Genomic DNA, 23,957 nt, shown 5'->3' on the forward strand with positions numbered 1-23,957 from the left:
CAAGTGCAGCTAAAGAAAAAGTAATAAATGGAAGGGTGGCAGAAGGCAAAGAGGAGAGGAAGGCATGGTCAGATGTCCAGAGTGAGGTATGGAGGACTCTTGAGTAGCAGTGATTTCCTGTATTCCTAAAAGATCTAGAAATGGGAAGGGGAGGAGAGTTCATTCCCTTGCTTCTTACCATTGTGTCCTAAGTTCAGTGTAGGCAACAAGCAGCACAGACTCCCTTAGAACAATAGTTTTACAAAGGGAAGAAGGTGCATTCCCCAAACAGAAGCTATTGCTGCAGGAGACAATCCAGCATGTTTTCCTACTGCTGGATTGACTTGATCTATTTTTGGTAAGATAATCCAGATGACTTCATAACCAGATTTAACAGGCTCAGCTGGATGCGCTAATGCTCTTGGAGTCAGCATGGGCTTTTGTACTTGCAGACTTTCTGAAATGGCTTTTGCAATGGCAAGCTCTGTAGTCCTTGAAGGGCCTGCAGATGGAGAATAAGGTCAGGAGTCAGAGGCCAGCCTCCTGGGGGTCATACAGAGTGTCAGGGGAAAATGCAGTTTAAATGGTTAGTGTTCCTTCAGTATAGGCATGTGTAACTAATAGGATAAATAGCAATTTGACTAAAAGGTATGGCATTCTTAACCATTTGATGTATAAAACAAAAATTATCTGATTGTGAGACCTAAGCTGTAATCCTCTTTTTGGTGCTGTAGTGCTGTGTTTTGGTTTGGGCATTAAACTTGAACTTTTCTTCTGCCCTAGATTTCTGCCAGAAAAATAATGTATTTGGAAACCTGTAGGAACGATGTTATGTTTGTGTAGAAGACAGACATAAATCTCTGGGGAAATGTGGCGTAGATGTTACATATAATTGCAGAATGGGGTTTCATTTGCTTTCTGTACACTTCCTTCCTGGTGTGCTCTGTGGTAACTTAACATTTGCAAGTGTTCTGCCCATGTAGCGGTGTGCTTCTAGAGGATGAATGTTCTGGACACAAAGGCAGAAAACATACTGTTTCAGAAAGAACTTGTGGAATTGAGTTTTAACTGAGTTCAGTAACTTGATCGAGAACTTCTTTTCTTAGGCTTCACCTGCCGCTAGGAGCATGTTTCTTAGAATACCTACAACTAATTGCAGACTTACAGAATTGTTTTTTCCCTAACTCTTCAGTTGATTGTTATGCAGCTATTTGATATCAAGCCTCATAATGAAATCATAGTGGTGGTCTCATTGCACATTAATGAGTTTTTGGATTCCCAGACCAAATGGTAGTATGGAGTGCCATCAGAAGCTGCTGAAATGAGAATGGAATTTTATCTGGTTAATTACTATAGTGATTAGTAAGGGAACATTACTTAATATGTCCTCAACTTGTCTGAATTATAGATTTATATACATATACACACACTCACCCTCTCTTCTTACAAACTATCAATCCTCCTGGGTTTTTTTGCTTCTGTTTTAAGATTTTCTTTTTTACTATCTATAAAGCTATTTTACTTCTTGAACAGAGAATTAGTTCTAGGAATCCGTAACTATTCCACCATGCAGTCTCTCTGCAAATTAGAACAGAATTCCTTAATTCTGGCAAACCATGTTTAAGTCAGCTACAAGGATTCAAAATGGGAAGTCTTTTGCTGGAATATCTGTTTGTTGCATTAGAAGATGTTTAAAGTGATCTTACTGCAACCACTGAGGACTAGCAATAAATGAATCTTTAAAGCAAGCACATCATAGTAATACAAATAGTATTTTTCTCTCTCCTTTCCCTGAAGCTGTGAAGCTGAAATTTGAGGAAGACCATAGGGATGTTTGGGATTCATACAGAGGAGTTTGGCAGTGTTTTAGTTTCTGGATTTGGAAGGGGAAGAGGCGGCAGTGTGAGTGGATGCACATCCCCATCAGTCCCTTCCCAGCACTCCACTGCTTTGTCTGAAGTGACAGCCTTTTGTTCCCAAGCTCCTTCTCTGGGCTTCTCACCTGTCTCAATGTCCAGGTGCAAAACCAGCAGCTGACTTCTAGTTCCGTGGTATCTGCAACTTTCTAGCCACAGTGGTCCCAGTTACTAGGGTCAGAGAGATTGTGCAGGGTATGGGGGAAGAGTTCGTACTTGCAGTGCAACCCTCCGCTGTTGCTGAGCTTGCTTGTCACCATGACTGTTCCCAGTGTGCTCAGAAAGGGCATTTTTTTTTTTATCTGATCCAAAGAGCAGTAAGGGAGGGAGCCTCAGCTTTGGTCTTGAGCACTTCCAACGCTTCCAGAGTTTCTGTGCCACATGAGCAAGAGCGAGCAGAGTGTGTAAGGACTCCTGGGCAGAGGTTGTATAGGAACCATTGGTTGGGACGTTGTGTTCTGCACCTTGCTTTCTATGGTAGTGGGCTGCATTGTTCTCAACGTGTCTCCAGTCTCCTATTATAGCAGTAGCTGCAATTATATTGAGCCTTAATACAACCTGATGGAACGAAACAGCCAGTAAAATGCCTCTGGTTTCCTGTACGCTGTAGTACTTGGGGAGTGTGACTGGTGTCACATCAGGTTTTTTTGTGCACTGGCACAAAAGGGCTGCATATTAACATTACCTGCTATCTGGCAGACTCGTGATGATCTGACTCTTAATGGTTTATTCACCTCAAGGGCTGCTGAGAAGTGACTCTATACCTGAGGTCGGAGAGGATGCTGCTGCTACAGTCGGTATGGCAGAAACACTCTCAGAAGAAGAACAGGATGAACTAAGAAAAGAGCTTGCTAAGGTAAACCTCTTGCAAATAGCTCTTAAACTGGTTTTGAGAATGAAAATCTGGGGTAACGCTGTCTCTGAACATAGAGTTAATGCTTTGCATATTTATTCTGTGAATGTCTAAAGCTAGATATGGCACTCCTGTGTATTGTGGGGAGGGAAAGGGAAGGTGTCAAGGAGGAAAGAACAGCCAGTTCTGGCTGTGGGGAATTAAGCTAGAAGTACTGAGTATGCAGATCTTAAACCAAGATGTGTAAATGCCTAACCCTTTTTTTTTCCTCAGGTGAGAAGGGAGTAAATAAGCTGTCACACAGAACATGGTTGGCAGCCAAAACCAAGTGTGGTCTCAACTGGTGTGGAGTAACTAAAGCTGTTGTTTTCATGAAGGATATTTTGTAATAATATTGATGTAGATACTGTTATGCTAATATCTAACCACGTAACTATTCTTGTCCGTAGTTCATGTAACAGAATTTTTTTGAGAGGGTTTAAAGTAGTAGTCTTTGAAGGACAGTCAAATATTCAAGCCTGATACATGCATTTCAGAAGTTGTCAAAGTCAACCTTTGAGTCAATCCCTTTTCTTTTGTAGTTTTGTGTGGCTTTAGGACCCTAATAGAAGACACTGACTTAAGACCAAGATTGGTAAATGAAAGTTAGCTGTGAAATAAACGCATTTAGTGCAGTCATGGTTTTGGTAGTCCCGAGTATTATTTCATGCCAAAAAAAATCAGCTGAAGATGAGGGAAATCTAGTCCTGCTAGGGTTTGTCACGCTGGACGTTGAACAGGTATCCGAAAGAAAGGTGCATTGAAAATACTGGTATTTCCTCGAAGGAGCTTGAATGAGTGGGCAGCCTGATACTCTAAAGTAGGGTGGTCCAGTCTGGTTGAGGAAGTAGGATTGATGTATGCCCTCCACCTTTGTACTCACGACCTTAGTGCCTCTGTAACATCTGTATAGCCCACAGAATGGCATCCTAAAACTATTTTTGACATGTCTGGACGTGATCTGGTCATGCTTCTCTGAGAGACTGAAGTAATCATATGTGTAAGGAAGGAAGTATATAAACAATACATGTTTTCTAGTTGCTGAGCAGGTGCTGTGTTTTTGCTGTTGTGTTTTTTTTGTTAGTTTTTTTGTTTGTTTGTTTTTGTGCTTTGTTCTGAGTTTTTTTTGGGGGTGGGTGGTTTTTTTTCTTGCTCTTGTTGTTTTGGGAGGGTGTTTTGTTTTTTTATAATTGCTCAGTCTGCCACCATTTTCACCCCTGCTCTGGGGAAGGCATTCCTGTAGTTGGATCCAGCCTGCAGTTGTTGGCTTAAGCCACAAAAGAACCTTTCTGTTCAAGCAAGGAAGCAAAACTTGTGTGTGGATCAGACATGCTCTGAGCTTCCTGATACTTGTCATACATTGGTATCTCTTCTGATGTGGAAGGAGAATACAGGCTTGGCAATTGTCCCAGGTTTGACTAATCTTCAAGCTTCACATAGGCTAATGTTGTCTGAAGGTAATGACTTCTAACTATATAATCTTTTAGTTACCAACTTCCTTGTGCATATCCCAGTAACAGAGCTAGCTGCTTGTAGATTGCTTTTTCACTGGCTCTTGTTGTAGACTATATTGGATTTTCCTTTTAGTGTTTAGAAAAAACTGTGAGGCAATGTTAAAAATGTTAGCCCTCTCATTACTGATGCCTAGTAGATGTTTTAAAAAATACATTGTTAAATAGCTGGGTATATCGCTTGTTAACTTATCTCCCATCAACTCTGCTGGCACAGGTGGAAGAAGAAATCCAGACGCTCTCACAAGTGCTAGCTGCCAAAGAGAAGCATCTAGCAGAAATCAAGAGAAAGCTGGGAATTAACTCACTACAGGAGCTAAGGCAGAACATTACCAAAAGCTGGCAAGATGTGACATCAACCACAGCGTATGTACCAGTTTGTGATGATCGTCTCAGCTGTTGGGGTGAAAACTCTGTAGTTCTTGTGTGATGTCTAAACCCTCTGTTCTTGTGAAATCAGATGAGTGTAAATAACAAAGTTAAGTTGCACTAAAACTTACCTGGATAAATCATTATAGATTACTTTAAAGAAGGCCACTATTAGCTATATCATCTCATGCAAGATAAGAATGATTGACTGTAATATTCTATTACACTTTTTGGCTGACGGATCTGAGATACAGAGGTGTCCAAAGTCCAACAGAACACCCTTCTTTTCCAACCTGCAAAATTGTTGTAAACTGAGCTCGTGCAGGAAGAGTGCAAAGTCACAGTTAATGCTCTCGCCAAACACAACTGTTAGCTTAAGGTCTAGAGTGAAACACCTTCTGCAAGTAATGACTACACAGAATGTAAGAGGATGTACCTCAAACTTTTTATGGTGAAGTTTCTTGACAAAACCATTTGGTACAAGATTTTATATGCCTGGCACAAAACCCAGACCTTTTCTCTTTTTTGTGTGTTTTGTTTTTGTTAATGTCCTACAATAGCAGATCGCATCTTTTCTGCAGGTGGGGTAGTAGTACATGTTGATAAACCTGATATGAAGTCTGAGGTGGCAGAGATACTGTAGCCAGAAGGGACTGCAATGGCTCAAAATAATCTCTTAAGTAGCTTGTCCATTTGACCCCAAAGCTGAAGTACACATCTGGGTTTGATGTGAATTTGCGTACACTAAAAGGTTCCTTATGTTTTCTATTAAAATATCTACAGACTTAATTTTGTTTGAACACAGATACAAGAAAACATCAGAAACCCTGTCTCAGGCTGGTCAGAAGGCTTCTGCTGCTTTTTCATCTGTTGGTTCAGTCATAACCAAAAAGTTTGAAGATGTCAGGTAGGTTTCTTCAGCTTTTCCAAAGTATTTGCACTTTTGATTTAAGCAGGTGATCCCTGAAATTTATGCTGTTAACGTATCTAGCACTTCTAAGAGTTAATCTACCAAGAGCCCTTAGCATCTCGTTTAGCAGAGCTGAGCAACTTGCTGCAAAATCTCCTTATATGTCCTCACTGATGCAGAAGAGGTCTGTGGCGTGTATTTTATATAAGCATGAGAAGCAACTCCACTGCTACTCTTATTTTTCTGATAGGGTTACAGGTGGCAGTTTGTCTGCCTGCCTCTGTGTGATGCATGTAGCATTGCCATTTCTGTTCTCTGACTTTCTCAGCATGTGGAATACTACATTTAAACAACTAATGTCTTTCACTCTTTGTGGTTTGGTTTGTTTGTTTGTTGTTTGGGTTTTTTTTCCTGTCTTGTGTATGGATTCCTTTCAGGTGTGTTTTATTTCTTTGTAAGCTGTTTTACCTCATAGCAGGGGTTTGATTTTATTACCTTTTTACTAGACTATTGGCACATTAAAATTCTTAAATATGGGCATACAATGTATTTTGACTTGTGTCAAATGACACAGCCCTTCATGCAAATTAGGTAAGTGTGGTGGTCATTTTTAGCACTATTGTGAGCTGCATGCAAAACTCTATCTGGATGCAATCCAATCATATGCTTAGCTTACAACTATTTCTTTGATGATTTAATTCTTACTTTAAGTTTTTACTTTTTTATTTTTACTTTTTATTTTAATGGAACATACAGAAACATTCATCTCTGCTTGTAATTTGTTGCGAGTAGTGAATCAAACATATTTTTAAATTATTGGACAAATAAAAATTCATGCATTCTAACAGAATGTTGATGCATTGGAAAGCAGTGTAATAAAATCAGCCCTCTGTTTTAAAGTGCTGCCATTAACCTCTTTCTTGCTTTTGAGGTCTAGTGAGAAAACACTTTGAGGTGCAGCTACATAGTTACACATTTTTCTTCAGATTTATCAGAACTTCCTTTCTCTCTTTAATGCTTACTCTGGCATTGTGCAGACTACAGGCATTTTCACATTCCTTTAGGTAAGGTGGGCGCAAGAATTGTTTCTGAAACTAAGCATATAGTCAGACTGTCTCCATTAAAATCTTTAAATAAGTTTTGTCTGTAAAAGGTAATTTCCTTTTTTCTCCAGTGTTAATGTAAAACTGAAGCTCTCAATGTCAGGGAAGATGTTTCATGTTCTCCTGGTAACTATCTCAGAACATGAAATCATGAGAATACATAATAATAATTAGTCTCTCTTCCTTGTAAGAAAGGAATCTGTTTAAATGCTACTGCATGTTTTTTTGTAATGAGACAGAATATGGTTTTGAGGTCAATGGCATGCAGCATTCCTCTTTCTCTTTGTACACTGTTTGTGCTTTGACAGAGTAGAAATTTTCCCTTTTTTTGTCTGTTACAGTGGCTGTTTACCATTGTGATTCTAATCAAATCACTAGAGTCTAAATGTAAAATAATTTATGCATTCTTTGTTCATAGTTTGTCTAGTGCAACAGTAGTTATCTTTGAGTTGATTACTCAGTGTCTGGAGCTGCTGAAGTATTTTAGTTACCTTGTCTGCATTGCCCTTTATCTGCCTAGTCTAAGCAAATACTCAGTGTTAAGTTTTCAGTAGTTAAATTTCCTGTGGCAACTTCTGTCCATTGCCTCTCATCCTGTCTGTGCACACCTCTGAGTCTGGCTTCATCTTTTCTGTACTTTCCCACTAAGTAGCTAAAGACAGCGGGATCTCTAAAAAGATGTAGGGATCTGGCTTCTAGAATGCTAACTAGGAGCTGTAGCCTCAGGAGCAGTGCCTGGGGAGGAGATGGGCAGGGACAGGACGGGATGCTGTCAGAACTCAGACTCTGAAGTGAGCTGTTTGCTCAAGTACAAGAATAGCAGCCTGTCTGAAACAGTTACCCTTTAGCATCAGCGAGACAAACGGAGCCTGAAAGATGTCTTCTGTAACTTCTGGATACAGAGCTTGACTGCTCACTTAAGAGGGTTCACCTTTCTTCCTTAAGGCTATGGTGTTCCGCTACTAGTATTAATTATTGCATTTGGCAAGGACAAGCACAGACTTATAACCCACTTCTGGAATTTAATACTTCAAAAGAAGAGTGTCCCAATTTCGCAAGTTAGTAGCTAGGTGGGTGTTGAGAACTCTTAATCAGAAACTGGGCCACTGGGAGGGAGTCCACACTGTTGGTGTGCTTCTTGGGAAGAATCTTGGCAATGGAAATTCAAGGTATTTTATAAATTCAGGAGCAGCTGAGTTTAAAACAAAGCAAAAAAAAAAAAAAAAAGTGGGAAGAATTAGTGCTGTTCAAGACCTTAGTTGCACTTAAACAAGAGATTTAAAACCCTTGAGTATTTTTGCTTTCATGATGACCAAGTTCATCTGGGATTCAGTCAGTGAATTCAGTGTTGTGTTGACCACTCAAGTGGCATCTGTCTTTAAGACTGCACAAGTCTGAACTTCAGAAAAGTTTATATGCCCGAGTTCTTTCCTGGAAATGAGAATTGATGGGCCTGATACTTACTTGAATAAATACTGAATACGCAGGTGAATATTTATTCTTAAACTCTTATGTGGCTTCTTCAACATGGTTTTTCTTTTCTTGTACTGTTTTAGCTTAGGGACTTCTCAGCTTTAATAGCATGACTTCTGTGTTCAGCTACTTCCACATGTTCCATGCAGTAAACATCACATGCAGGTCTTAATTACTTTGCACTGCAAGAATGATGTTGGAGGGAGTTGCGAAAGGGAGTAAGGCAGCTGGTGGAGCTGTGAATTTGGAAAGTACTGAAACAGAAAGGAAGAGAGAGGACTGGTGGTGTGAAGTCTGTGCATTATTGCTTCCTCTATGTGTGTTTCTTCTGCTTTTTGTTGTGCTGAAAATGCACTTTGTTCCTTCTTAGGTTTCTCTTAATACCTTCATTCTTCTTTATAAGAATATCTTGAACTTTTGATGAGCTAGCTTTCCTTATATAGGCAACATCAGTATTATGTGCAAAACAGCAGTAGTACCAAGATCGTCGAATCACAGACTGTCTGAAGTTGGAAGGGACCTGTAAGGATCATCAAGTCAAAATCCCTGCTCCTTGCAGGACTACCTAAAACGAGATCATATGACTGAGAGCGTCATCCAGATGCTCCTTCAACTCTGACAGGCTTGGTGCCCTGAATACTTCCCTTAGGGAGCCTGTTCCAATGACGGACTACCCTCTCAGTGGAGAACCTTTTTGTAATGTCCCATCTGAAGTTCCCCTGGTGCAGCTTCGTTCCATTTCTTTGTGTCCTAAGTCAACTAGGCAGTCACTAGCATCATCTAGTGGAATGCTAGTCCTTATGGAAATATATGCATCAAATAGCAATTAAAATGATGTAAATTGTTGGTACCTCTCAGACTGATTTTGAGAAACTGTAAGTTATAGTGGATCAAGATAAAAACTAAATTCTGCAGATCTTTTGCAGTTGCTTTCAAATCACCTTTGGGTCTTTCCTCTAGCAATCTGCAAACTTCCTGAGCGTTGACTTTGTAATTAGCTCTTCTTGCACTGCATCCATACTATGGAACAGAAATCCATCTTTGCTGTGCTCTGAGACTGCAGAATAACTTTCTTTGCTTGCTTTGGAAATCTGTGAACTGCTGAATATTATCATTTATCAGCATATCAGCTGAAAACCTATCTATGAACAAAAGCAAATAACTGGGGCTTACACAGTCTTTAAGCCCCTGTTTTCCAGGCAGGGACTCTGGTATCCTTCCTTGTGCATTTTCAAAATGTGAGGCAATGTAGTAGCTATAAAAAGTAATTGTATAAAGGATAGGAAAACTTTCAATGCAATACAAAATACATGGAAGGCTGGAGAGCAACTTTTTGGGGTTTATATATATATATATATATTAAAGCTAGGGGCTTGCTCATGAGCACTGTAAAAAGGGCCTCTCTTTTTCAGACTGCCCAACTTGATAGCTTACTTGAGTAAGTGCTTTGATGTTGCATTCCGTCATTTATGAAAAGAAATTAAATACAGGTTCTCTTCTTAAGGCTTTTAAAGGTTTAACTGTGCTTCTTTGCACTACTTGAACAGGTGATTTGATGTTTAAAAAAGATCAACTGCATTTATCTAATCCAATTCTCTTGCAAACCAGATCATTCTGTGATAAAACTATATACTATCTTATGGTGACATTTTACAAGATGGATATGGAGTGTATGTAAGTGTACTGTACAACAGCAAGTAAATCCTTCACAATGTATTAATGGTTCTTCAATTAAATAATCCCTATGAGATTAGATTTCCCTAGACACCTGTTAAAAGATCTGCAATACATCACAGGTTGTTGCTTTTCAGTGTAAGCATGCCTCCAGGTTGTAAATATATATGGGGAAAAGAAGGTCATTTTCACCCTCTTTAGCCTTAAACTTATTCTGGCGGGGAGGCCCTTCTTGCAGGGTGAGGGGAAGCGGCTGATCACAAATGGACAGAGAACTGTTAGTATCAGCCTAATGCTGTACTAAAACTTTGCACATAGCAAGACCAGAACTTGTAGTAATCGGCAACACAGTGCGGAATACAAATTACATTCCGAAAGACAGTCAGTTTCTATGTGTTCTGGAAAAGCTTGTGGAAGCCAAAGCATCTGTGAAGATGAAACAGCAGAAAAGGGGTTGGGGAAGTGGAGGAAACACGGACATGCATTACTGGCGAGTGTCAGGACAGCATCTGGCCTTTGTGTATCTGATCCCCAATACACTACCTACAAACCAGCCTTCAGTTGTGCATCTGCCATAAGGGATCCCAACCTGAAGGGATCTTTTTATGTGTATAGGTTTTTTTCTGTCACTGTATTCTACTGATGAGCCTCCTGAAAGCATCTCTTAAAGCTCGTTTTGCAATGAACACAGAACCTTTTTGCATGTGTGAATGTATCTTCCGTTATGCTGAAATACGAACTGGAGTTTTGGAGGTGCAGCAAATGTGAGTGTTGGGGTTGTTTTTTTGCGCCGCCCCCCCCCCCCCCCCCCCCCCCCCCCCCGAAAGTATTCTCTTGAAAGACATCATAAAGCCCACTCAAAATTTCATTCCAAGTATATTTATGAAAAATTGTGATCAACAGTTTTTCTAACATACTATTGTGGAATTTGACAAGAAACATTTAATGTATAAGACTAATTTGTATCAAGAGCAAACAGGGATTTCCTAGAATATGAAAAATAAATTAAATTCCAGGTGGTCTTGCAGTTATTTGGGAGCTTCTTAATCCATATCCAGTCACCTTCCAGGAGTAGGTGTGTGTTGTCACTAAGCAAACGGTAACTGTACAGCCACTAGCAGGTTACAGAAATCCTCAGTGAATTTCAGAACAAGGTTGAGACAAGGACTTTCCCCCTGCCCCAAGGACTTTCCCCCTGCCCCCAGCATAAACCTGGCCTTGAATACAGATTGAGGTGACTGCTGTTGCTAGATAATTTATATTGACGAGTAGGTAATTTTTATTGATGAGTATGGAAATATTACACTGAATTGAAATGGAAGCCTTCTGAATGGAGGAATAATTCTTTCAGTAGGAAGACTAGTTGATTGGTAAGACTCTTGAATGTTGACTTTCTACTTGATATTGTCGAAACTGTAAATGCATGACTCTCACTGCTTGAGAAACTTAATGAGTAGGCAAACTGTTGCAGCTAAGCAGAATGCGTACTAACAAGCATGGCACTTGAATCCTTCTAAAAAGAAAAAAGTTGTTGCAGCTTTTGCTCTGATGTACTTGTGTGTGTGCATGGCTAAGCAATTTTAAAAAAGCAAAACCAAGCAGTTACTATAGAAGACTGTAAGACTGTTCAGCTATTTACCAAAGATAGTATTCAGAAGTCAGCTCTCTAAGACAATTTCTTCTCAGTCTGTCTCTCAAACTAACTTCTCGCTTTCTTTTTTCTTAATGCTGGCATTTAGTATACGCTCCATACAGCATTCAATTAGTATGCCTATTATGAGGTAATGTATGCATAATCTAGCTGTTTTGTTTGTTTATTTTCATGTGTGGAACCAAATCGTATTGAACTTAAGTCAACTACTGTAGATTTAAAACAAAACGGAAAAAACCTACCCAACTTTGTAATGGTTTTCCTGTACTAACATACGGGATAAAATTTGTTTTATTTCTGCTTAATGATGGTGGTTATCACGCATCTGGAATGTGACCAAGTGCACTTCCCTGCTGTTTGGAGAACTATGACAACTTTTCCCTGCCTGTTAGAAATGTAATGCTACTAAATGATTCCAAGTTTAAAAGGCAATAGCTTGGCATCTGTTTTAGAACAATGAAAGTGGACAAAAACATACTGTGGTTTCACAAAAAGTCTCTTGCTGACTTGAAGTGCTTGCCTTTTTCTCTCCCCTTGCTTGGCACTGTGTCCCTCCCTCTCCTGAGAGAGTCTGGTTTGAGAGAGAGATAGATATGTCACTGTGTGCTTTCCCAAATGAAAGAGTTCTGCTAAGTGTGGGTGACTTGCATAAATACCAAGCAAAGGGGTAAGGGAAGCTTAAGACCTCTTCTGAAATAGACCTCTCATCTTTACGTAATAATTTTTTTAGTCTGCTATGAATCCCTAGTCCTGGTCCACTGAAGGCAAGCATCTTCCATCCTGCATAAAGGCAGAAAACGTGCACAAGCTGTTGCGCAACTTGCAAATGGCAGTGACAGTTAGAGCAGAAAGCTGCTCTTCTGACCCTACTAAATAATAAACTGGCCCTCAGAATTGAAGATCCCAAGCTGTCCTGCTCTTCATATGCAGAATTTACCATTTGTCATCACAGCTATCTCCAGCACTTAAAAGGCAAGGGGGAGTCTCCCTTAAATTTAACATGTTAGCAAAAAATGCCACTGCGAACCATGTTTTGTTAATTGAACACATACCCTATTAAACTAAACTGATTTTCCTCTAACAAGTGAAAAGCCTCCAATTACAAGGCTTTCTTCAGCAATAATGTACTAGGCTATCCAGAAGTGGTGACTAAGCTTTTCCAAACAAATCCTTTAAGCCAGAAACCTGTTTGAAAACATGGGAATAAGTTCTCCCTTCCACGGGGTGATGAAAGATCCTATTGCTAAGCTTGGCAATGCTTAGTTGCCAAAGACACAAATGAGCTGCAACTTGAGTGTGTTTGAATTTTAGTTTTGTAGTACTTTGGGTGATCCAGATCTAAATTATTTTTAGGCTACTCTTAAAATAAGGAAAGACCCCCAAATAAACAAAACTCATGTTGACATTGGGAAAAGTAACTGTCTGCTTGTTTTCTGATGTTCATAGACTAATCAGATACGTTTTTAATTTTGTGGTTCCTTTTATTATTTTCCTAGAAATTCTCCTACTTTCAAATCCTTTGAGGAAAAAGTTGAAAGCTTAAAGGTAAGCATTACTAAAAAGCCTTGGGGATTATGGAGCTGTGGATGTGGAGAGAAGACTGAAGTGGACTCTGGGTAGCCTGTTTTTTAGTTGCTGGTAAACTGCTGAAGGTGCTTAGATGATGTCATTTTAAGTACTATGGAAATGGTTTCTCTGCCTAATGATTTGAGAATAAAAAATGGGCTTCCTGCACCTCTTACAGGAGGATGCTTTTAACTAGAAGGACTAAGAGCTAGCTAACCTGCACAGCCAGTATAACATACGTAGTAGTATGTAGCCAAAATGGTCTAGGCTTTTATTTCTGTGCCTCCCTAAGGACTAGTATCCTACACAGGAGAGTAGCTTGTGATATTTCTCTTATTTCTGGCATAAAATATGCAAGGGCTTTGTACCTTAACTTAAAATTTACTCACAAAAGCCTCAAGTGCCAGAAGCAACCATTAATAGCTTCTCCAGGTAAAAAAATCATGGTAAAATAACTAATACATCTAACTGGACCAGATTTGACTGTTCTTGTGTACACACTGGGTGGGATGAGAAGCTTGCAAGTGATAGCATGGGCAACTAGACATTCCACAGGGTATATACCATAGAAGGAAGCGGAAAGGCAAACCCATTACCTGGAGAAAGTAAAATAGTTGCTATGCTCCACTAAAAATCTTGGGAATTGCTGTTGAGACTGCAAACTGTTCAAGGTTATTTCTTGAGCAATACAGAAGCGAGTTATAACTCTGAATCTTTCAAAGGCTGCATACCTGTCTCCATTTTTAACTGCGGGTGTGTCAATCTGCAGACTCCCTGGGATCAGGGCTGCTTCATGTTTTGTGTATCTTGAAGTCAGAGGGAGGCTGCTATGTTGATCTGGTGCTTGTTTTCTGCATGATACGTAAAGACTTGTCTGTAGAGTATTATAGAGGTAGCTCAGTCCTGAAAAAAGCCATTCTGCTGAAGGGAGTTACTAAACTTACTCATGCACAGGTACTGATTTTATGCAGGTAAGTGTGTTTGGCATGTCAAATAACTGCAATTTTATGTTGAGGTGCTCTCTGTGTTCCAGTCTAAAGTTGGAGGAAGCAAACCTGCTGGGGGAGACTTTGGAGAAGTTCTTAACTCTGCTGCCAATGCCAGTGCCACAGAAACTACTGCAGAACAGACACAGGAGGAGACCCACTGAGATTCCTGCCTCTGTCCTGCTACCCACTGCCAGATGCTGCAAGCAAAAACTAAGCACACTTGTAACATTCTTTGCGCTCTTTCCACCAGATGTGCTTTTATTTAGCACATAGCTATTTTACCAGATTAACTGATACCAAGCTTGTTTGTTGGGCTCAAACTATTTTTGAAACTAAAATTCATTGTTTGGGGTTTTGTGTGGGAAGGGGAATTTTTATGCCTTTCAAGCGTTTAAAGGACTTATCTGTAATTTGAAGGCGACCTTTAAAATATAGCAATGAAAAAACCCTCTTTTGAGAAGTTAATTATACTGTACATATACTGTGGATACATAATTTCTTTTGAATCTGTAACTACTGCTCAACTTAATCATTATGAATCTACTGCCACTGCCAAACTGAAGCTTGTTACTGCACTCCCTTGTGATTTTTTCAGTTAAGTGTTGCCTGCACGGGACACCGAACTAGAAGGATCACTCCCAGCTAAAGAAAGGACTTCTGCTTCAGCAGGCTTTAAACAAGTTATTCACAGCAGGATTACACATGGGTAGGAGTGTACTGTCTTATGAGCGTGTTCCTCATACAACAGATGCAGATAGGATAATACATAACATCTAAAACTTACTGATTTGTCTGTGGCTTATCCACCTAGGAAACTTCTGACCATCACAAACGGAAGCAAGATGCCTAATAGTACTGGTTTGGTTCAGTTACAATAACATTTTCAGTCTTGCTTTTTGTACATGATGTTAATGTGGCAAGAGACACTCTTCTGAACTTTTGATCAGTCTTGAATAGATTCATCTTAGTTCACACATGGTGGCATCACATTTGCACCAAACAAAGCATGGACTGTAAAAATAAGCCTGAACACAAAAGTGGTTCTTTCTTGGGCATCAAGGGAATTGCTCTCAAATGCTAATGTTGTTTCCCTTGTAGGCTGATCGTTGAAAACATCTGCTACACAGTTTTGTTTTTTTTTTTTTTCATGTGTTAAAGGCTTGTACCACTAGCACCCCAATCCCTGGTTAAGACCCCAGAAATCTGTTTCAAGAGGTGCACAGTGTCATATCGCAGCATAGCTCTTACAAGATCTGTTCTCCTACCTGTTGCTTTATCTGATGTACTTTTCCAGGTTCTTGCATTTTGTATCTTTCTGGCACATGGCATCAGTATAGTTAGAACTCCCAGCAAGTGTTTTATCACTGTGCTTAGAACTGGAACCAAGTTTTGAAACGTTTGTGTGAAATCCATGGAGCTTCAACTGCCACAAATGTCTGGAGGGAAAAATGTTGGCTCCTGACAACCATATTAGCATGTCAGATGTAGTATATATGTTTAATCACATATGAGAAGCTTAATAAAAACCTGTATGTGAGGAATGTATTGTGTTGTGAATATGGAGGCTTATATAAATAAGTTGGTTTTATTTCTAGTTGAAACAGTCCTTTGAGTTTGGTTTCAAAGTAGTGCTGTACTAGGGGGAATGTGCATGGGTGAGCTTGGCATTTCTGGAAGAGACTAGGCCTAGGTTGACTTCTAGTAGTTTACAGAAAATTAAACTGCCCTGATTACACTTGGAAGTTCAGAAAATGGTTTGAGAGATACCCTCAGCCTCTGACAGATACACCTTGACAAAGCAATGGAGAATGGAATGACACAGTGAGTGGCGCTCTTCCTCCATAGGGCAGGTCCTTCTGGAACATGGGCCTTGTTCTATGGGTTCCTACTTATCTGAATAATTAGGGTCATCTCATCCAGAGTTGGGCTTTCAGGGTTGTGGAGTAATTGATTAATTTTTTTTTTTTTAAGGCCAGGTGCCTGTATCATTGGATCTGTAATGTAATTCACTCAGCTTTGCAGCTGCGGCCTCGTGTAACCTTCGGCTGCATCTTCCTCTGCCTGCACCTTCCCCTCGAGCGCAAGCAGCCTTCGGGTGGCTGTTGCAACTGAAGTTTTTCCAGGCTGTGCGTGTTAATGTCGCAGCCGCCACCTATTCCCTGCTCCTCGAGGCAGGCCTGTCGCCGCCTCTGCGTCTCGGCCGGCCGGGCCGGCTCCTCAGGCGGCTGCGGGGGCGGCGGGGCTCGCTCCTTCCCCTCACCCGCAGCCCCGCGGGCGGGAGCGGGCGCGCGGCCGGCAGCGCCTGGAGCGGGACGCGGCGGAGCGGGCAGCCGGGTGCGCCTTTCCCGGCGCTGTGCGCGTTCCCCCGCAGGCCGGTGGGGGGCGCCGCGGGCAGACGGGCCTGGCCGTGCCGTGCCGTGCCGCCGCCGCAGGGCGGAGCCCAGCGCCCCTCAGCCAAGATGGCGGCCGCCCGCCTCAGCCGAGCCCGGTGCGCTTGCGCCCGCCGCGTGCCCCTGACCCGCGCGTGACGCGGGGTCAGAGTTCAGGCTCCGCCCTCCACGCGGACAGCCATGGCGGCGCCGAGATGGGGCCTCGCCGCCGTGCGGGCCGGGGTCCGGCCGTGGCGGCTGCCGGCGGTGAGGCGGTGCGGCGGCGCCCCGCCGGCGGGAGCGCCGGGTGCCGGGACCCTCCCGCAGCAGACGGAGGAGCGGTCGGGCACCGGGACCGCGGCCCCCGGCCACCGGCAGGTGAGGGCGTGGCGTGTGGGCCGGGCCGGTGTCCGCGGGCGGGCCTGGCCCGGCCGCCCCGGCAGTGCCCGCCGCGGGCCTGCTGCTGCCGTCTGCCGCCGCCCCCTCTGCCCGCTGGCCGGCGCGGGCGGCCCGCTTCCCCGCCGCTGCGGCCCTTCTGCCTGCGTGCCCGGCTGATTTCGCGTGGTTTTCTCTCTCTTCTCGCTGCTTCACCCTGCGTAGTAAACATCCTATGGATGCGCGGAGAGTTTTTATGCTTTGCTTTTAACGTACTCCTACAAAAATCCGGTCTAGAAAGCGTGCAAGTACTTCTGGTTGTTTAGGAAGCAAGGTACAGCTCCGTGGGCAAAACTGCGTTGTGACGCTAGTCAGGCAGGGAGGATGTGGGAAATCTTTAATTAAACACTTTTAGCAGGCCAAATCAAAGAACTGTTAAACAGGCACTCGACAGATTTGTGGTGGAAATATGAAGGCTGATGTGAATGAAACACCTGTGGAAATGCATACGTGTGAAGGTATCAAAGAAACAGCAGGCCAGGGGTTGAAACAGTAGTGTGTGTTGGAGGCCACAGTTCTCCGGGAACTGGTTCGTGGGAGTAAAATTGAGGCTCATGATGTTTTTGCCAAGGCCTGTGCTGTGAGTCTGCAGCACAGATGATTTGTCAAGAGCAGACCCTGCTTCCAAACAACAACAGGAGGGCAGCAGGCTTGTCACATATGTGCCATTTGCTTTCCTCCATTTGCTCCAGCGTGAAGACAGGGAGAGACACAGTGAGCAGCAGCCTGCTGTTATTGAGGCTGCAGTGAGATTCTGGAGCAAAGGGCCACCCTGTAAACAAGTGTTGGCACCTGAAGGGTGTGAAGGGTTTGTCCAAAACCTAATTCATCATTGCCAAACAGGAAGAGTCTTGGAGCTGTGGTGGGGCCTCGATAGCTGGCATTCTTTGTCCGTGGTGCCAAGTGGTCTTGCCCCAGACCACTTTGGTTATACACTTCTTGTTGTGAGTCAGTGGATATGAGAATATGAGCTAATGAAACTTGGGAATGAATTAGCTGAGTGGTAAGATGAATGTAGAGATTTTGTGAATAACCATCACTTTCTCTGGCTGTTGAGTTGGTTTTCATTGTGCTGATTTTTCTAGTGCCTGTTGTGACAGTGGCCATTAGCAGATGTCTAGGGAAACAGAAAAAAGCTCTGTGTGTGTGTGTACTAGCACATTGCAGAGTATCTCTTCCAGGGTGAAAAATCCTGAGCTCTGACTTTTCCTCAAGTGGAAGTGATTCCATGCTGCTCTTGATCCTTGTCACATCTTTTTCTAGCTTTTCCATTTCTGTTTGACGATGTCAGGGGGTGGGGTTACTTGTATTATGCCCAGTAGGATATGGAGATCAGTGTTGTGAATTAATATTGCTGGAGTAGTTTAGTGCTGGGAGTATAGAACTAGAAATGTCTGTGTCACTGAATCCAGGACCTGATAACCCAAAATTACTGCATAAACTGTGACACTTTTACAAGGGCGTGTAGTGATCAACAAGAGATAATGACTTTAAACCGAAAGAGGGTAGATGTAGTTCAGCTATACGGAAGAAAGTCTTCACTATGAGGGTAGTGAGGCACTGGAATGGGTTTCCCAGAGGAGCTGTGGATGCCCCATCCCATCAAGGCTAGGCTGGCCAGGTTGGGTGGGGCTTTGAGCAACCTGGTCTGGTGGAAGGTGTCCCTGCCCATGGTAGGGGGGTTGGAACTGGATGATCTTTAAGGTCCCTTCTGACCCAAACCATTCTATGATCCTGTTTTTCATTGAATATCCACGCTAGCAAGGCGGGCTGTGCAAAGACAAAAGGTTTGCCTGAGCAAAGGTGCTGGCTCAGGTGGTGTCCAAGGCGGATGTCCACAGAAGAGTTTAGGAAGGGATTCACTTGATTTAGGTGTGGAAGAAACTGAATGCTACTTTGGGGATTTGGGGAGTAATTTTTTTGTTTTCCTTTCCCCCCCCCCTTTCTTTCTTTTGAAGTAAGAAGCTAGGAATGTATTCTATTTTGTTTCTATCTATAAATAAATTGTCATTAAGCCTTTAAAGGTTCTAACTGACTTGAATGCTACATAGCATTTACAGCATCTTTTCCAAGTGGAATTATATACACAAATAAAAATAATTCAATACACAAATCAAACTAGGAAAGTAAAATGAAGAGCTGGACTACAACTCTGCATTGCTCTACACTTTGCTGCATTATTTTCTCACTCAAACAAGAGGAAGACCAGTAGCTTGCTTTACAGTGTTGTGGTGATGTTAAAAGCATAACAATGAGATGAAGAAGATTGTTATGAATCCACTTTCGTGCTGTTCTTAAGCCAGTTAGCAAAGTGCTCAGTGAGCCCAAGTGTGATTGATGTTATTCACTGTTTGCTCTTTTAAGAGTGTGCAGGAGAGAGAGTGGGGTTTGGTGAGAATGAGTTAGCAGTGGAAGATGAAGTACTGAAACGAAGAAAATGAAGGGGGTCTGATTTGGAGTGTAATCTGTTGGTTCTGTGTATTTTTCTTGAAATCACCTTTTCACCAATTTTAACTGTTTTTTTGATTGCTAGGGGTGTTACTAAATAAACTTTCCACATCTGGGAGCAATCCTGATGCTAATGTGGCATAAAGCTGAGCAATACTTACGGGAGAATGTACTGGATGCTGCTGGAAAAACTGAAAGCATTAGAAGACCTTTTGAGAAAATCCTTCTGAGGGGAGCAACTTGCTCTCCTCAGGAGAGGGTGCGGTGGCTCTAGCTACAGTCCCTTTCGGGTGCCACGCAGCTGCAGGATCTTTTTCAGGCAGGAGAAAAGTGGTTGTGCTCATCCTTTATCTGAGTTGCAGCCAGAGGAAGGTTTGTGCTCCTTATCTCTGCAGGCAAGTAGACGGGTACAAAATGCTGCCTGGATTTTGGTGTACTTACACCCTTCAAGAGCACAGAGATGTTATTTGGGTCCTTAGTGTTTCTGTTTCATTTTGGGAGGAGGGGGGAGGCTTAATGTTTCGGTACTGATGTCCTGTGTCAGATGTTTTTCCCTCATTTTTGAAACGGAATGAATACTATGATACTTGGTAGGCAGTGGCTTATTTTAGGCAAATGTCAGGAAACTTGATAAATGGGTGTGTTGAGATGTGTTCGTCTAAGATGATTCAGAAAGCATGATGATATTTTCCCTAGGTAGCTTAGTAAGTTTTTTGGGCACAGCAGCAAATGCGTACTGCGGATAATGTTTCATAGTTGCCTGGTGGTATTTTCTGCTGTGTTGGTAATTTTTTAGGGTTTTGTGTTTTATTTTTCACCTTCAGTTTACAGTTCTGTTATGTTTTGCAAACAGAGCAGGCACTTAAATATTGATTGAAATTGTTAAAAATCAACTTGGTAGGCAAAATATTCTGATAACACCCACATGATGTTCAACTTTGTCTACAGCAGGCAGCTTACTTCTTACTGCTTTTTCCTTCTGCATTTTTATAATGGCTAAATTTTGTATTCTAAACTGAACAAAAAAAGGGCAAGTTTAAAGTTCTTTTCTTCACTGTGGAATTGTTTACAGAAATCTTTTAGAAGGACAGGAAATGCTTTAGGTGTTACCTGTATTTGCAGATTGAAGCTGCCTGCCTAGCAAAATGGGAAACCTTGACTTTTAAAAGGAAGGATGTGATGATTTTTGTTGATACAGGTAAAGAAATGGTGGTTGAGCTACTTTCTTAGCTAGGTTACCAACATTTGAAGAAAATGTTAGACTTAAATAACTAATTAAGAATAAATTGCACATTTTCGAGTACTGTGAACTAAATAGTCTAAAAATGTTTTGAAGAATGAGTGGGGAAGTTTGTCACATATATTTTTAGGTAGAAATGGGTTATCCCTATGTTACCTTGCTGCTGGTCTGCCATGTGTTACAATGTGCTAAAACTCTGTTGGTACCTTTTCACTTTACAGTAACGGTACAAACCATCAGGTGCGTGTCAGAGATCAGTGATGTGAGCAGAATCAGTGTCTTTGTTTCAGAAGCAGAGATCTTCAGCCTCTCCACCAGGCTGCAGGTCCCACCGAGGCAGGGATGCTGCGCTAGGGTTTTGGTGAAACTCCACACCCGGCACAGCAGAGGGCATTGCTTGTTTCTGGATCTCACAGAAGTAGCATGTTTGAGGAATTTCCTATTTAGTTCCTTGAATACCGTGTTTTAAGGAAAGCATTTATTAAGATGGAACATAACTGGCTTTGTCTAAAGTTCAGATGGAAGGGACAGGGTTGGTATCAATACATGATAATAACTAATTTCTGAAATAGGTAAAGTATTCTTGCAGAAACATAAGTATTTTTAAATTTACTTGTGTCAGCTACAGGTTCTTTCCTGAAAGGATTCAGAAATCTGAGGAGGGTGTCTATTTTAATTTCTTGTTACTATTAAAAAAAATCAATGTTCATAAAGAGAAGAAAGTAAAAACTTTTAATAGGTGATATAAAGAATTATGATATCTATGTATGTTTTAGGGGAGAGATTAAAAGCTAAAATACAAGTGAGAATTTTAAAGAAGTGTTCTGTTCTGAATATTCTGGATATTCTTTATAAGTGATGTGTATCTGCCTTGCTTATGCAGAATCTTGGCAACCTTGGTTTAAAATAATGTATAACACTGGATGTTTTGAAATCAAACATTAAAAAAAATAAGAATTATTTTTAATGTAATTATAGATGGGAGGTATTTCTTTCAATCTATCTTCCCACTTAAGTTAACATTTAGAAGATTATTTTACTGAAGTTGCAGTTATTTGAGAACAAAAATACTTAGTTATACTTGGTGCAATTTTCACTTGTAATTTTCACAGTGTAATATGTCTTAGGACACCCATAATCTTTGTGTAGATGGAGTGCTTTTCTAGTGTTAATGAATAACTTAAAAACATTTTTTGATTGATTACAAATATAACAGCATTTTATAAAACCTGTATGTCAAGCACAAGGTTACTCTTTTAAGTAGATTACCTTCTGGCTAGCATTCAAATATTGGAAACTGCTGACTAACTGAGAGTGAGTCTTGCCAGTTGTGGGAACTGGAATGAGTTTTCATTACCTGGAAGTTTCTCTTGGCTTACTTTGCCAGCTTATACAGCTGTGTTTGAGAAACTTGGGTTATGTCTGCCCCTGCTATGCTGTGAACGCATCCTGGTGCCTTCAGGTTCATGCTAAATAAGGACTGCATCGCAGGCTTCTTGCATCGTCTCAGCTAGATCTGCCTGAAATGCTGGTTTGCATTACAGTGGGAATGAGCCTGTTTGTCCTTCTTTTGACCTCTAGGAAGGAGCAGTTCTAGCTTGCGAATGCTCTGGCTGAGGCACCAAAACTTGGCTGTTCTGACTTGGGTTTGTCCCAGCTGTGGGTGCAGCTGAGTCTGTCGGATGACCGCCTTTGCATATGACAGAAATGCCTGCACAACAGAATTTTGTAAAACTCAACATGGTGTTGGAGCAACAGTCTCTGAAATGAAGTAGACAGACTTCTAATGTTGTTGGACAGCAGAGGAATGGTGCATGTGACTTCTTTGGAGAATGTAATTATACTACAGTAAAATTGTACACAATTGCGATAGGCAGCAGTGACTCAGGAACACAAATCCACATGGGCAGGCCCTGAGCACCTGGCACTGTTCTGGCCTTGGTTGGCATGAGGAAGACCGCAGCGCTGGAGAAGCAGCGGATGCAGTTGTCTTCTGGAACTAAGTCCAGATAGCTCTGGGTTGGCAAGTGATCACTTTGGCATGGCTGGAGGTCAGTGAGTGGTAGGCACGTGTGATATGCCTTGGATGACTGGCTGGCAGAGTGGAATCCGAAAATTCAAACTGTCTTGGCACTGTCAGAGTCATGGAGAAAAGCAAGTGAATGCCAGCAGCCTCTTTTTTTTATCATGTGAGATATCTAGAAGAAGGTGTATGGAAGCATAATGTAAAGGTTAAATGGGCACTGAAATCTGTCCTAGTGCTTATTATCAACAGGATATTTACATCCACTGTTGCTGGGAGATCCCAATTATTCTCCTACTGTGACTATTGAAACAGTATCCTGTCCCCCAGGAGACTGGAAAAAAAGAGCCTGGAAGGGCAGGATTGCGATAAATGGAGAAACTGTCAGGCTGAAGATAAGAAAGTGCTGTTGTGTGGCATTGCCAGTGTCCCGTTTCAGCATGGCAGCCCTGTAGAGCAGCCTAAAATGCAAGGACACAGATGATATTGCTCAGAGACATGATGCAGAGTTATGTCTAAGCAATCTAGCTGCACAGGCAGATGTTGGGCCCAAAACACTGTGGGCCGTTCATAGGACTGTGTGTGCTGGCATGATTTTGTTTTTGACATAATCCATGCAGTAGGTTCACCTGCTTTCCCTGATATAGAGACTAGGTGATTTCTGTTCAGAGTTGCACTGGAGGAGAGTTAGACGCTTTGGGTGTTCCGCAGGCTGTGAGTTTTGGTAAGCGCACACTGGCAGGTGTCTGTGTGCTCCTCAGTGTGGGTGGGAATCATACTGTTGAGATAGCTGATCCCAGCTCATTTAGGAACTGGTGCAGGCGTAGGGGAGGAGTGTGTGTAAATTGGAGGTAGGTGGGAGGAATGTGAAAAGCCATGGACATACAGGTTCTGGGCATTGTAGGAATCACCTCCTGGTTCCTGCTTTTTTTCATCTCTTTCCATATACATAAAGTAGTAAAAATACTTAAATAAGTATAATTAACTGAATTTGTTTCCTTTCCTGTTACTAATAAAGAAATTGTAATAAGACTCAGCTCTTCTTTTATTCCTTAAAGCAGAACATCAATAAATTTTTGTCTGTACTGTTGTCTTCACCTCTGTGTTTTCATCCGTTCTTTCTTTCCACCTTTGTGAAACCTTCATGTTTCATTAATCTTGTATTGATGCCATTGCAATGTTCCAATTTTTTGCTATAAAGTAATCCTTGAAAGAAAGACATAAATACTTTTTGTTTTAAGTTATGGGTAGAAGTTATTTAAATTCAAGAAAAATAAGCAGCTCTATTGTGACCAGATTATGTACTATTTTGTGTTATGAAATAAATCCCTAGCTCAGCATTGTTTAGTAGATGATCCTTCTGGCTAGCCAACAGCATATTTGCAAAGCTGCGTTTGAAATTCTTTATG

At 41.6% G+C, this 23,957-nt stretch overlaps 1 protein-coding gene across 5 annotated transcripts in view; it reads left to right on the forward strand.

Annotated features, from left to right (window-relative positions):
• Positions 1–23,957, forward strand: part of LOC308060924 (tumor protein D52-like) — a 128,170-nt gene that overhangs the window by 25,335 nt on the left and 78,878 nt on the right. For 2 of the 5 annotated variants that reach the window (XM_080380245.1, XM_080380242.1), the window contains exons 2-8: positions 2,636–2,751; positions 4,516–4,664; positions 5,473–5,574; positions 6,615–6,641; positions 11,567–11,608; positions 12,975–13,023; positions 14,078–15,578. In XM_080380245.1, the coding sequence (XP_080236371.1) occupies positions 2,636–2,751; positions 4,516–4,664; positions 5,473–5,574; positions 6,615–6,641; positions 11,567–11,608; positions 12,975–13,023; positions 14,078–14,194 (602 nt within the window). In that variant the 3' untranslated portion in view covers positions 14,195–15,578. Of the gene's footprint in view, positions 1–2,635; positions 2,752–4,515; positions 4,665–5,472; positions 5,575–6,614; positions 6,642–11,566; positions 11,609–12,974; positions 13,024–14,077; positions 15,579–23,957 lie in introns of those variants that run through there. The other 3 variants (XM_080380243.1, XM_080380244.1, XM_080380246.1) reach the window with 3 other exon arrangements.

Source organism: Falco punctatus (genome assembly GCF_963210335.1).
Source record: "Falco punctatus genome assembly, chromosome: 3".
NCBI lineage: Eukaryota > Metazoa > Chordata > Aves > Falconiformes > Falconidae > Falco > Falco punctatus.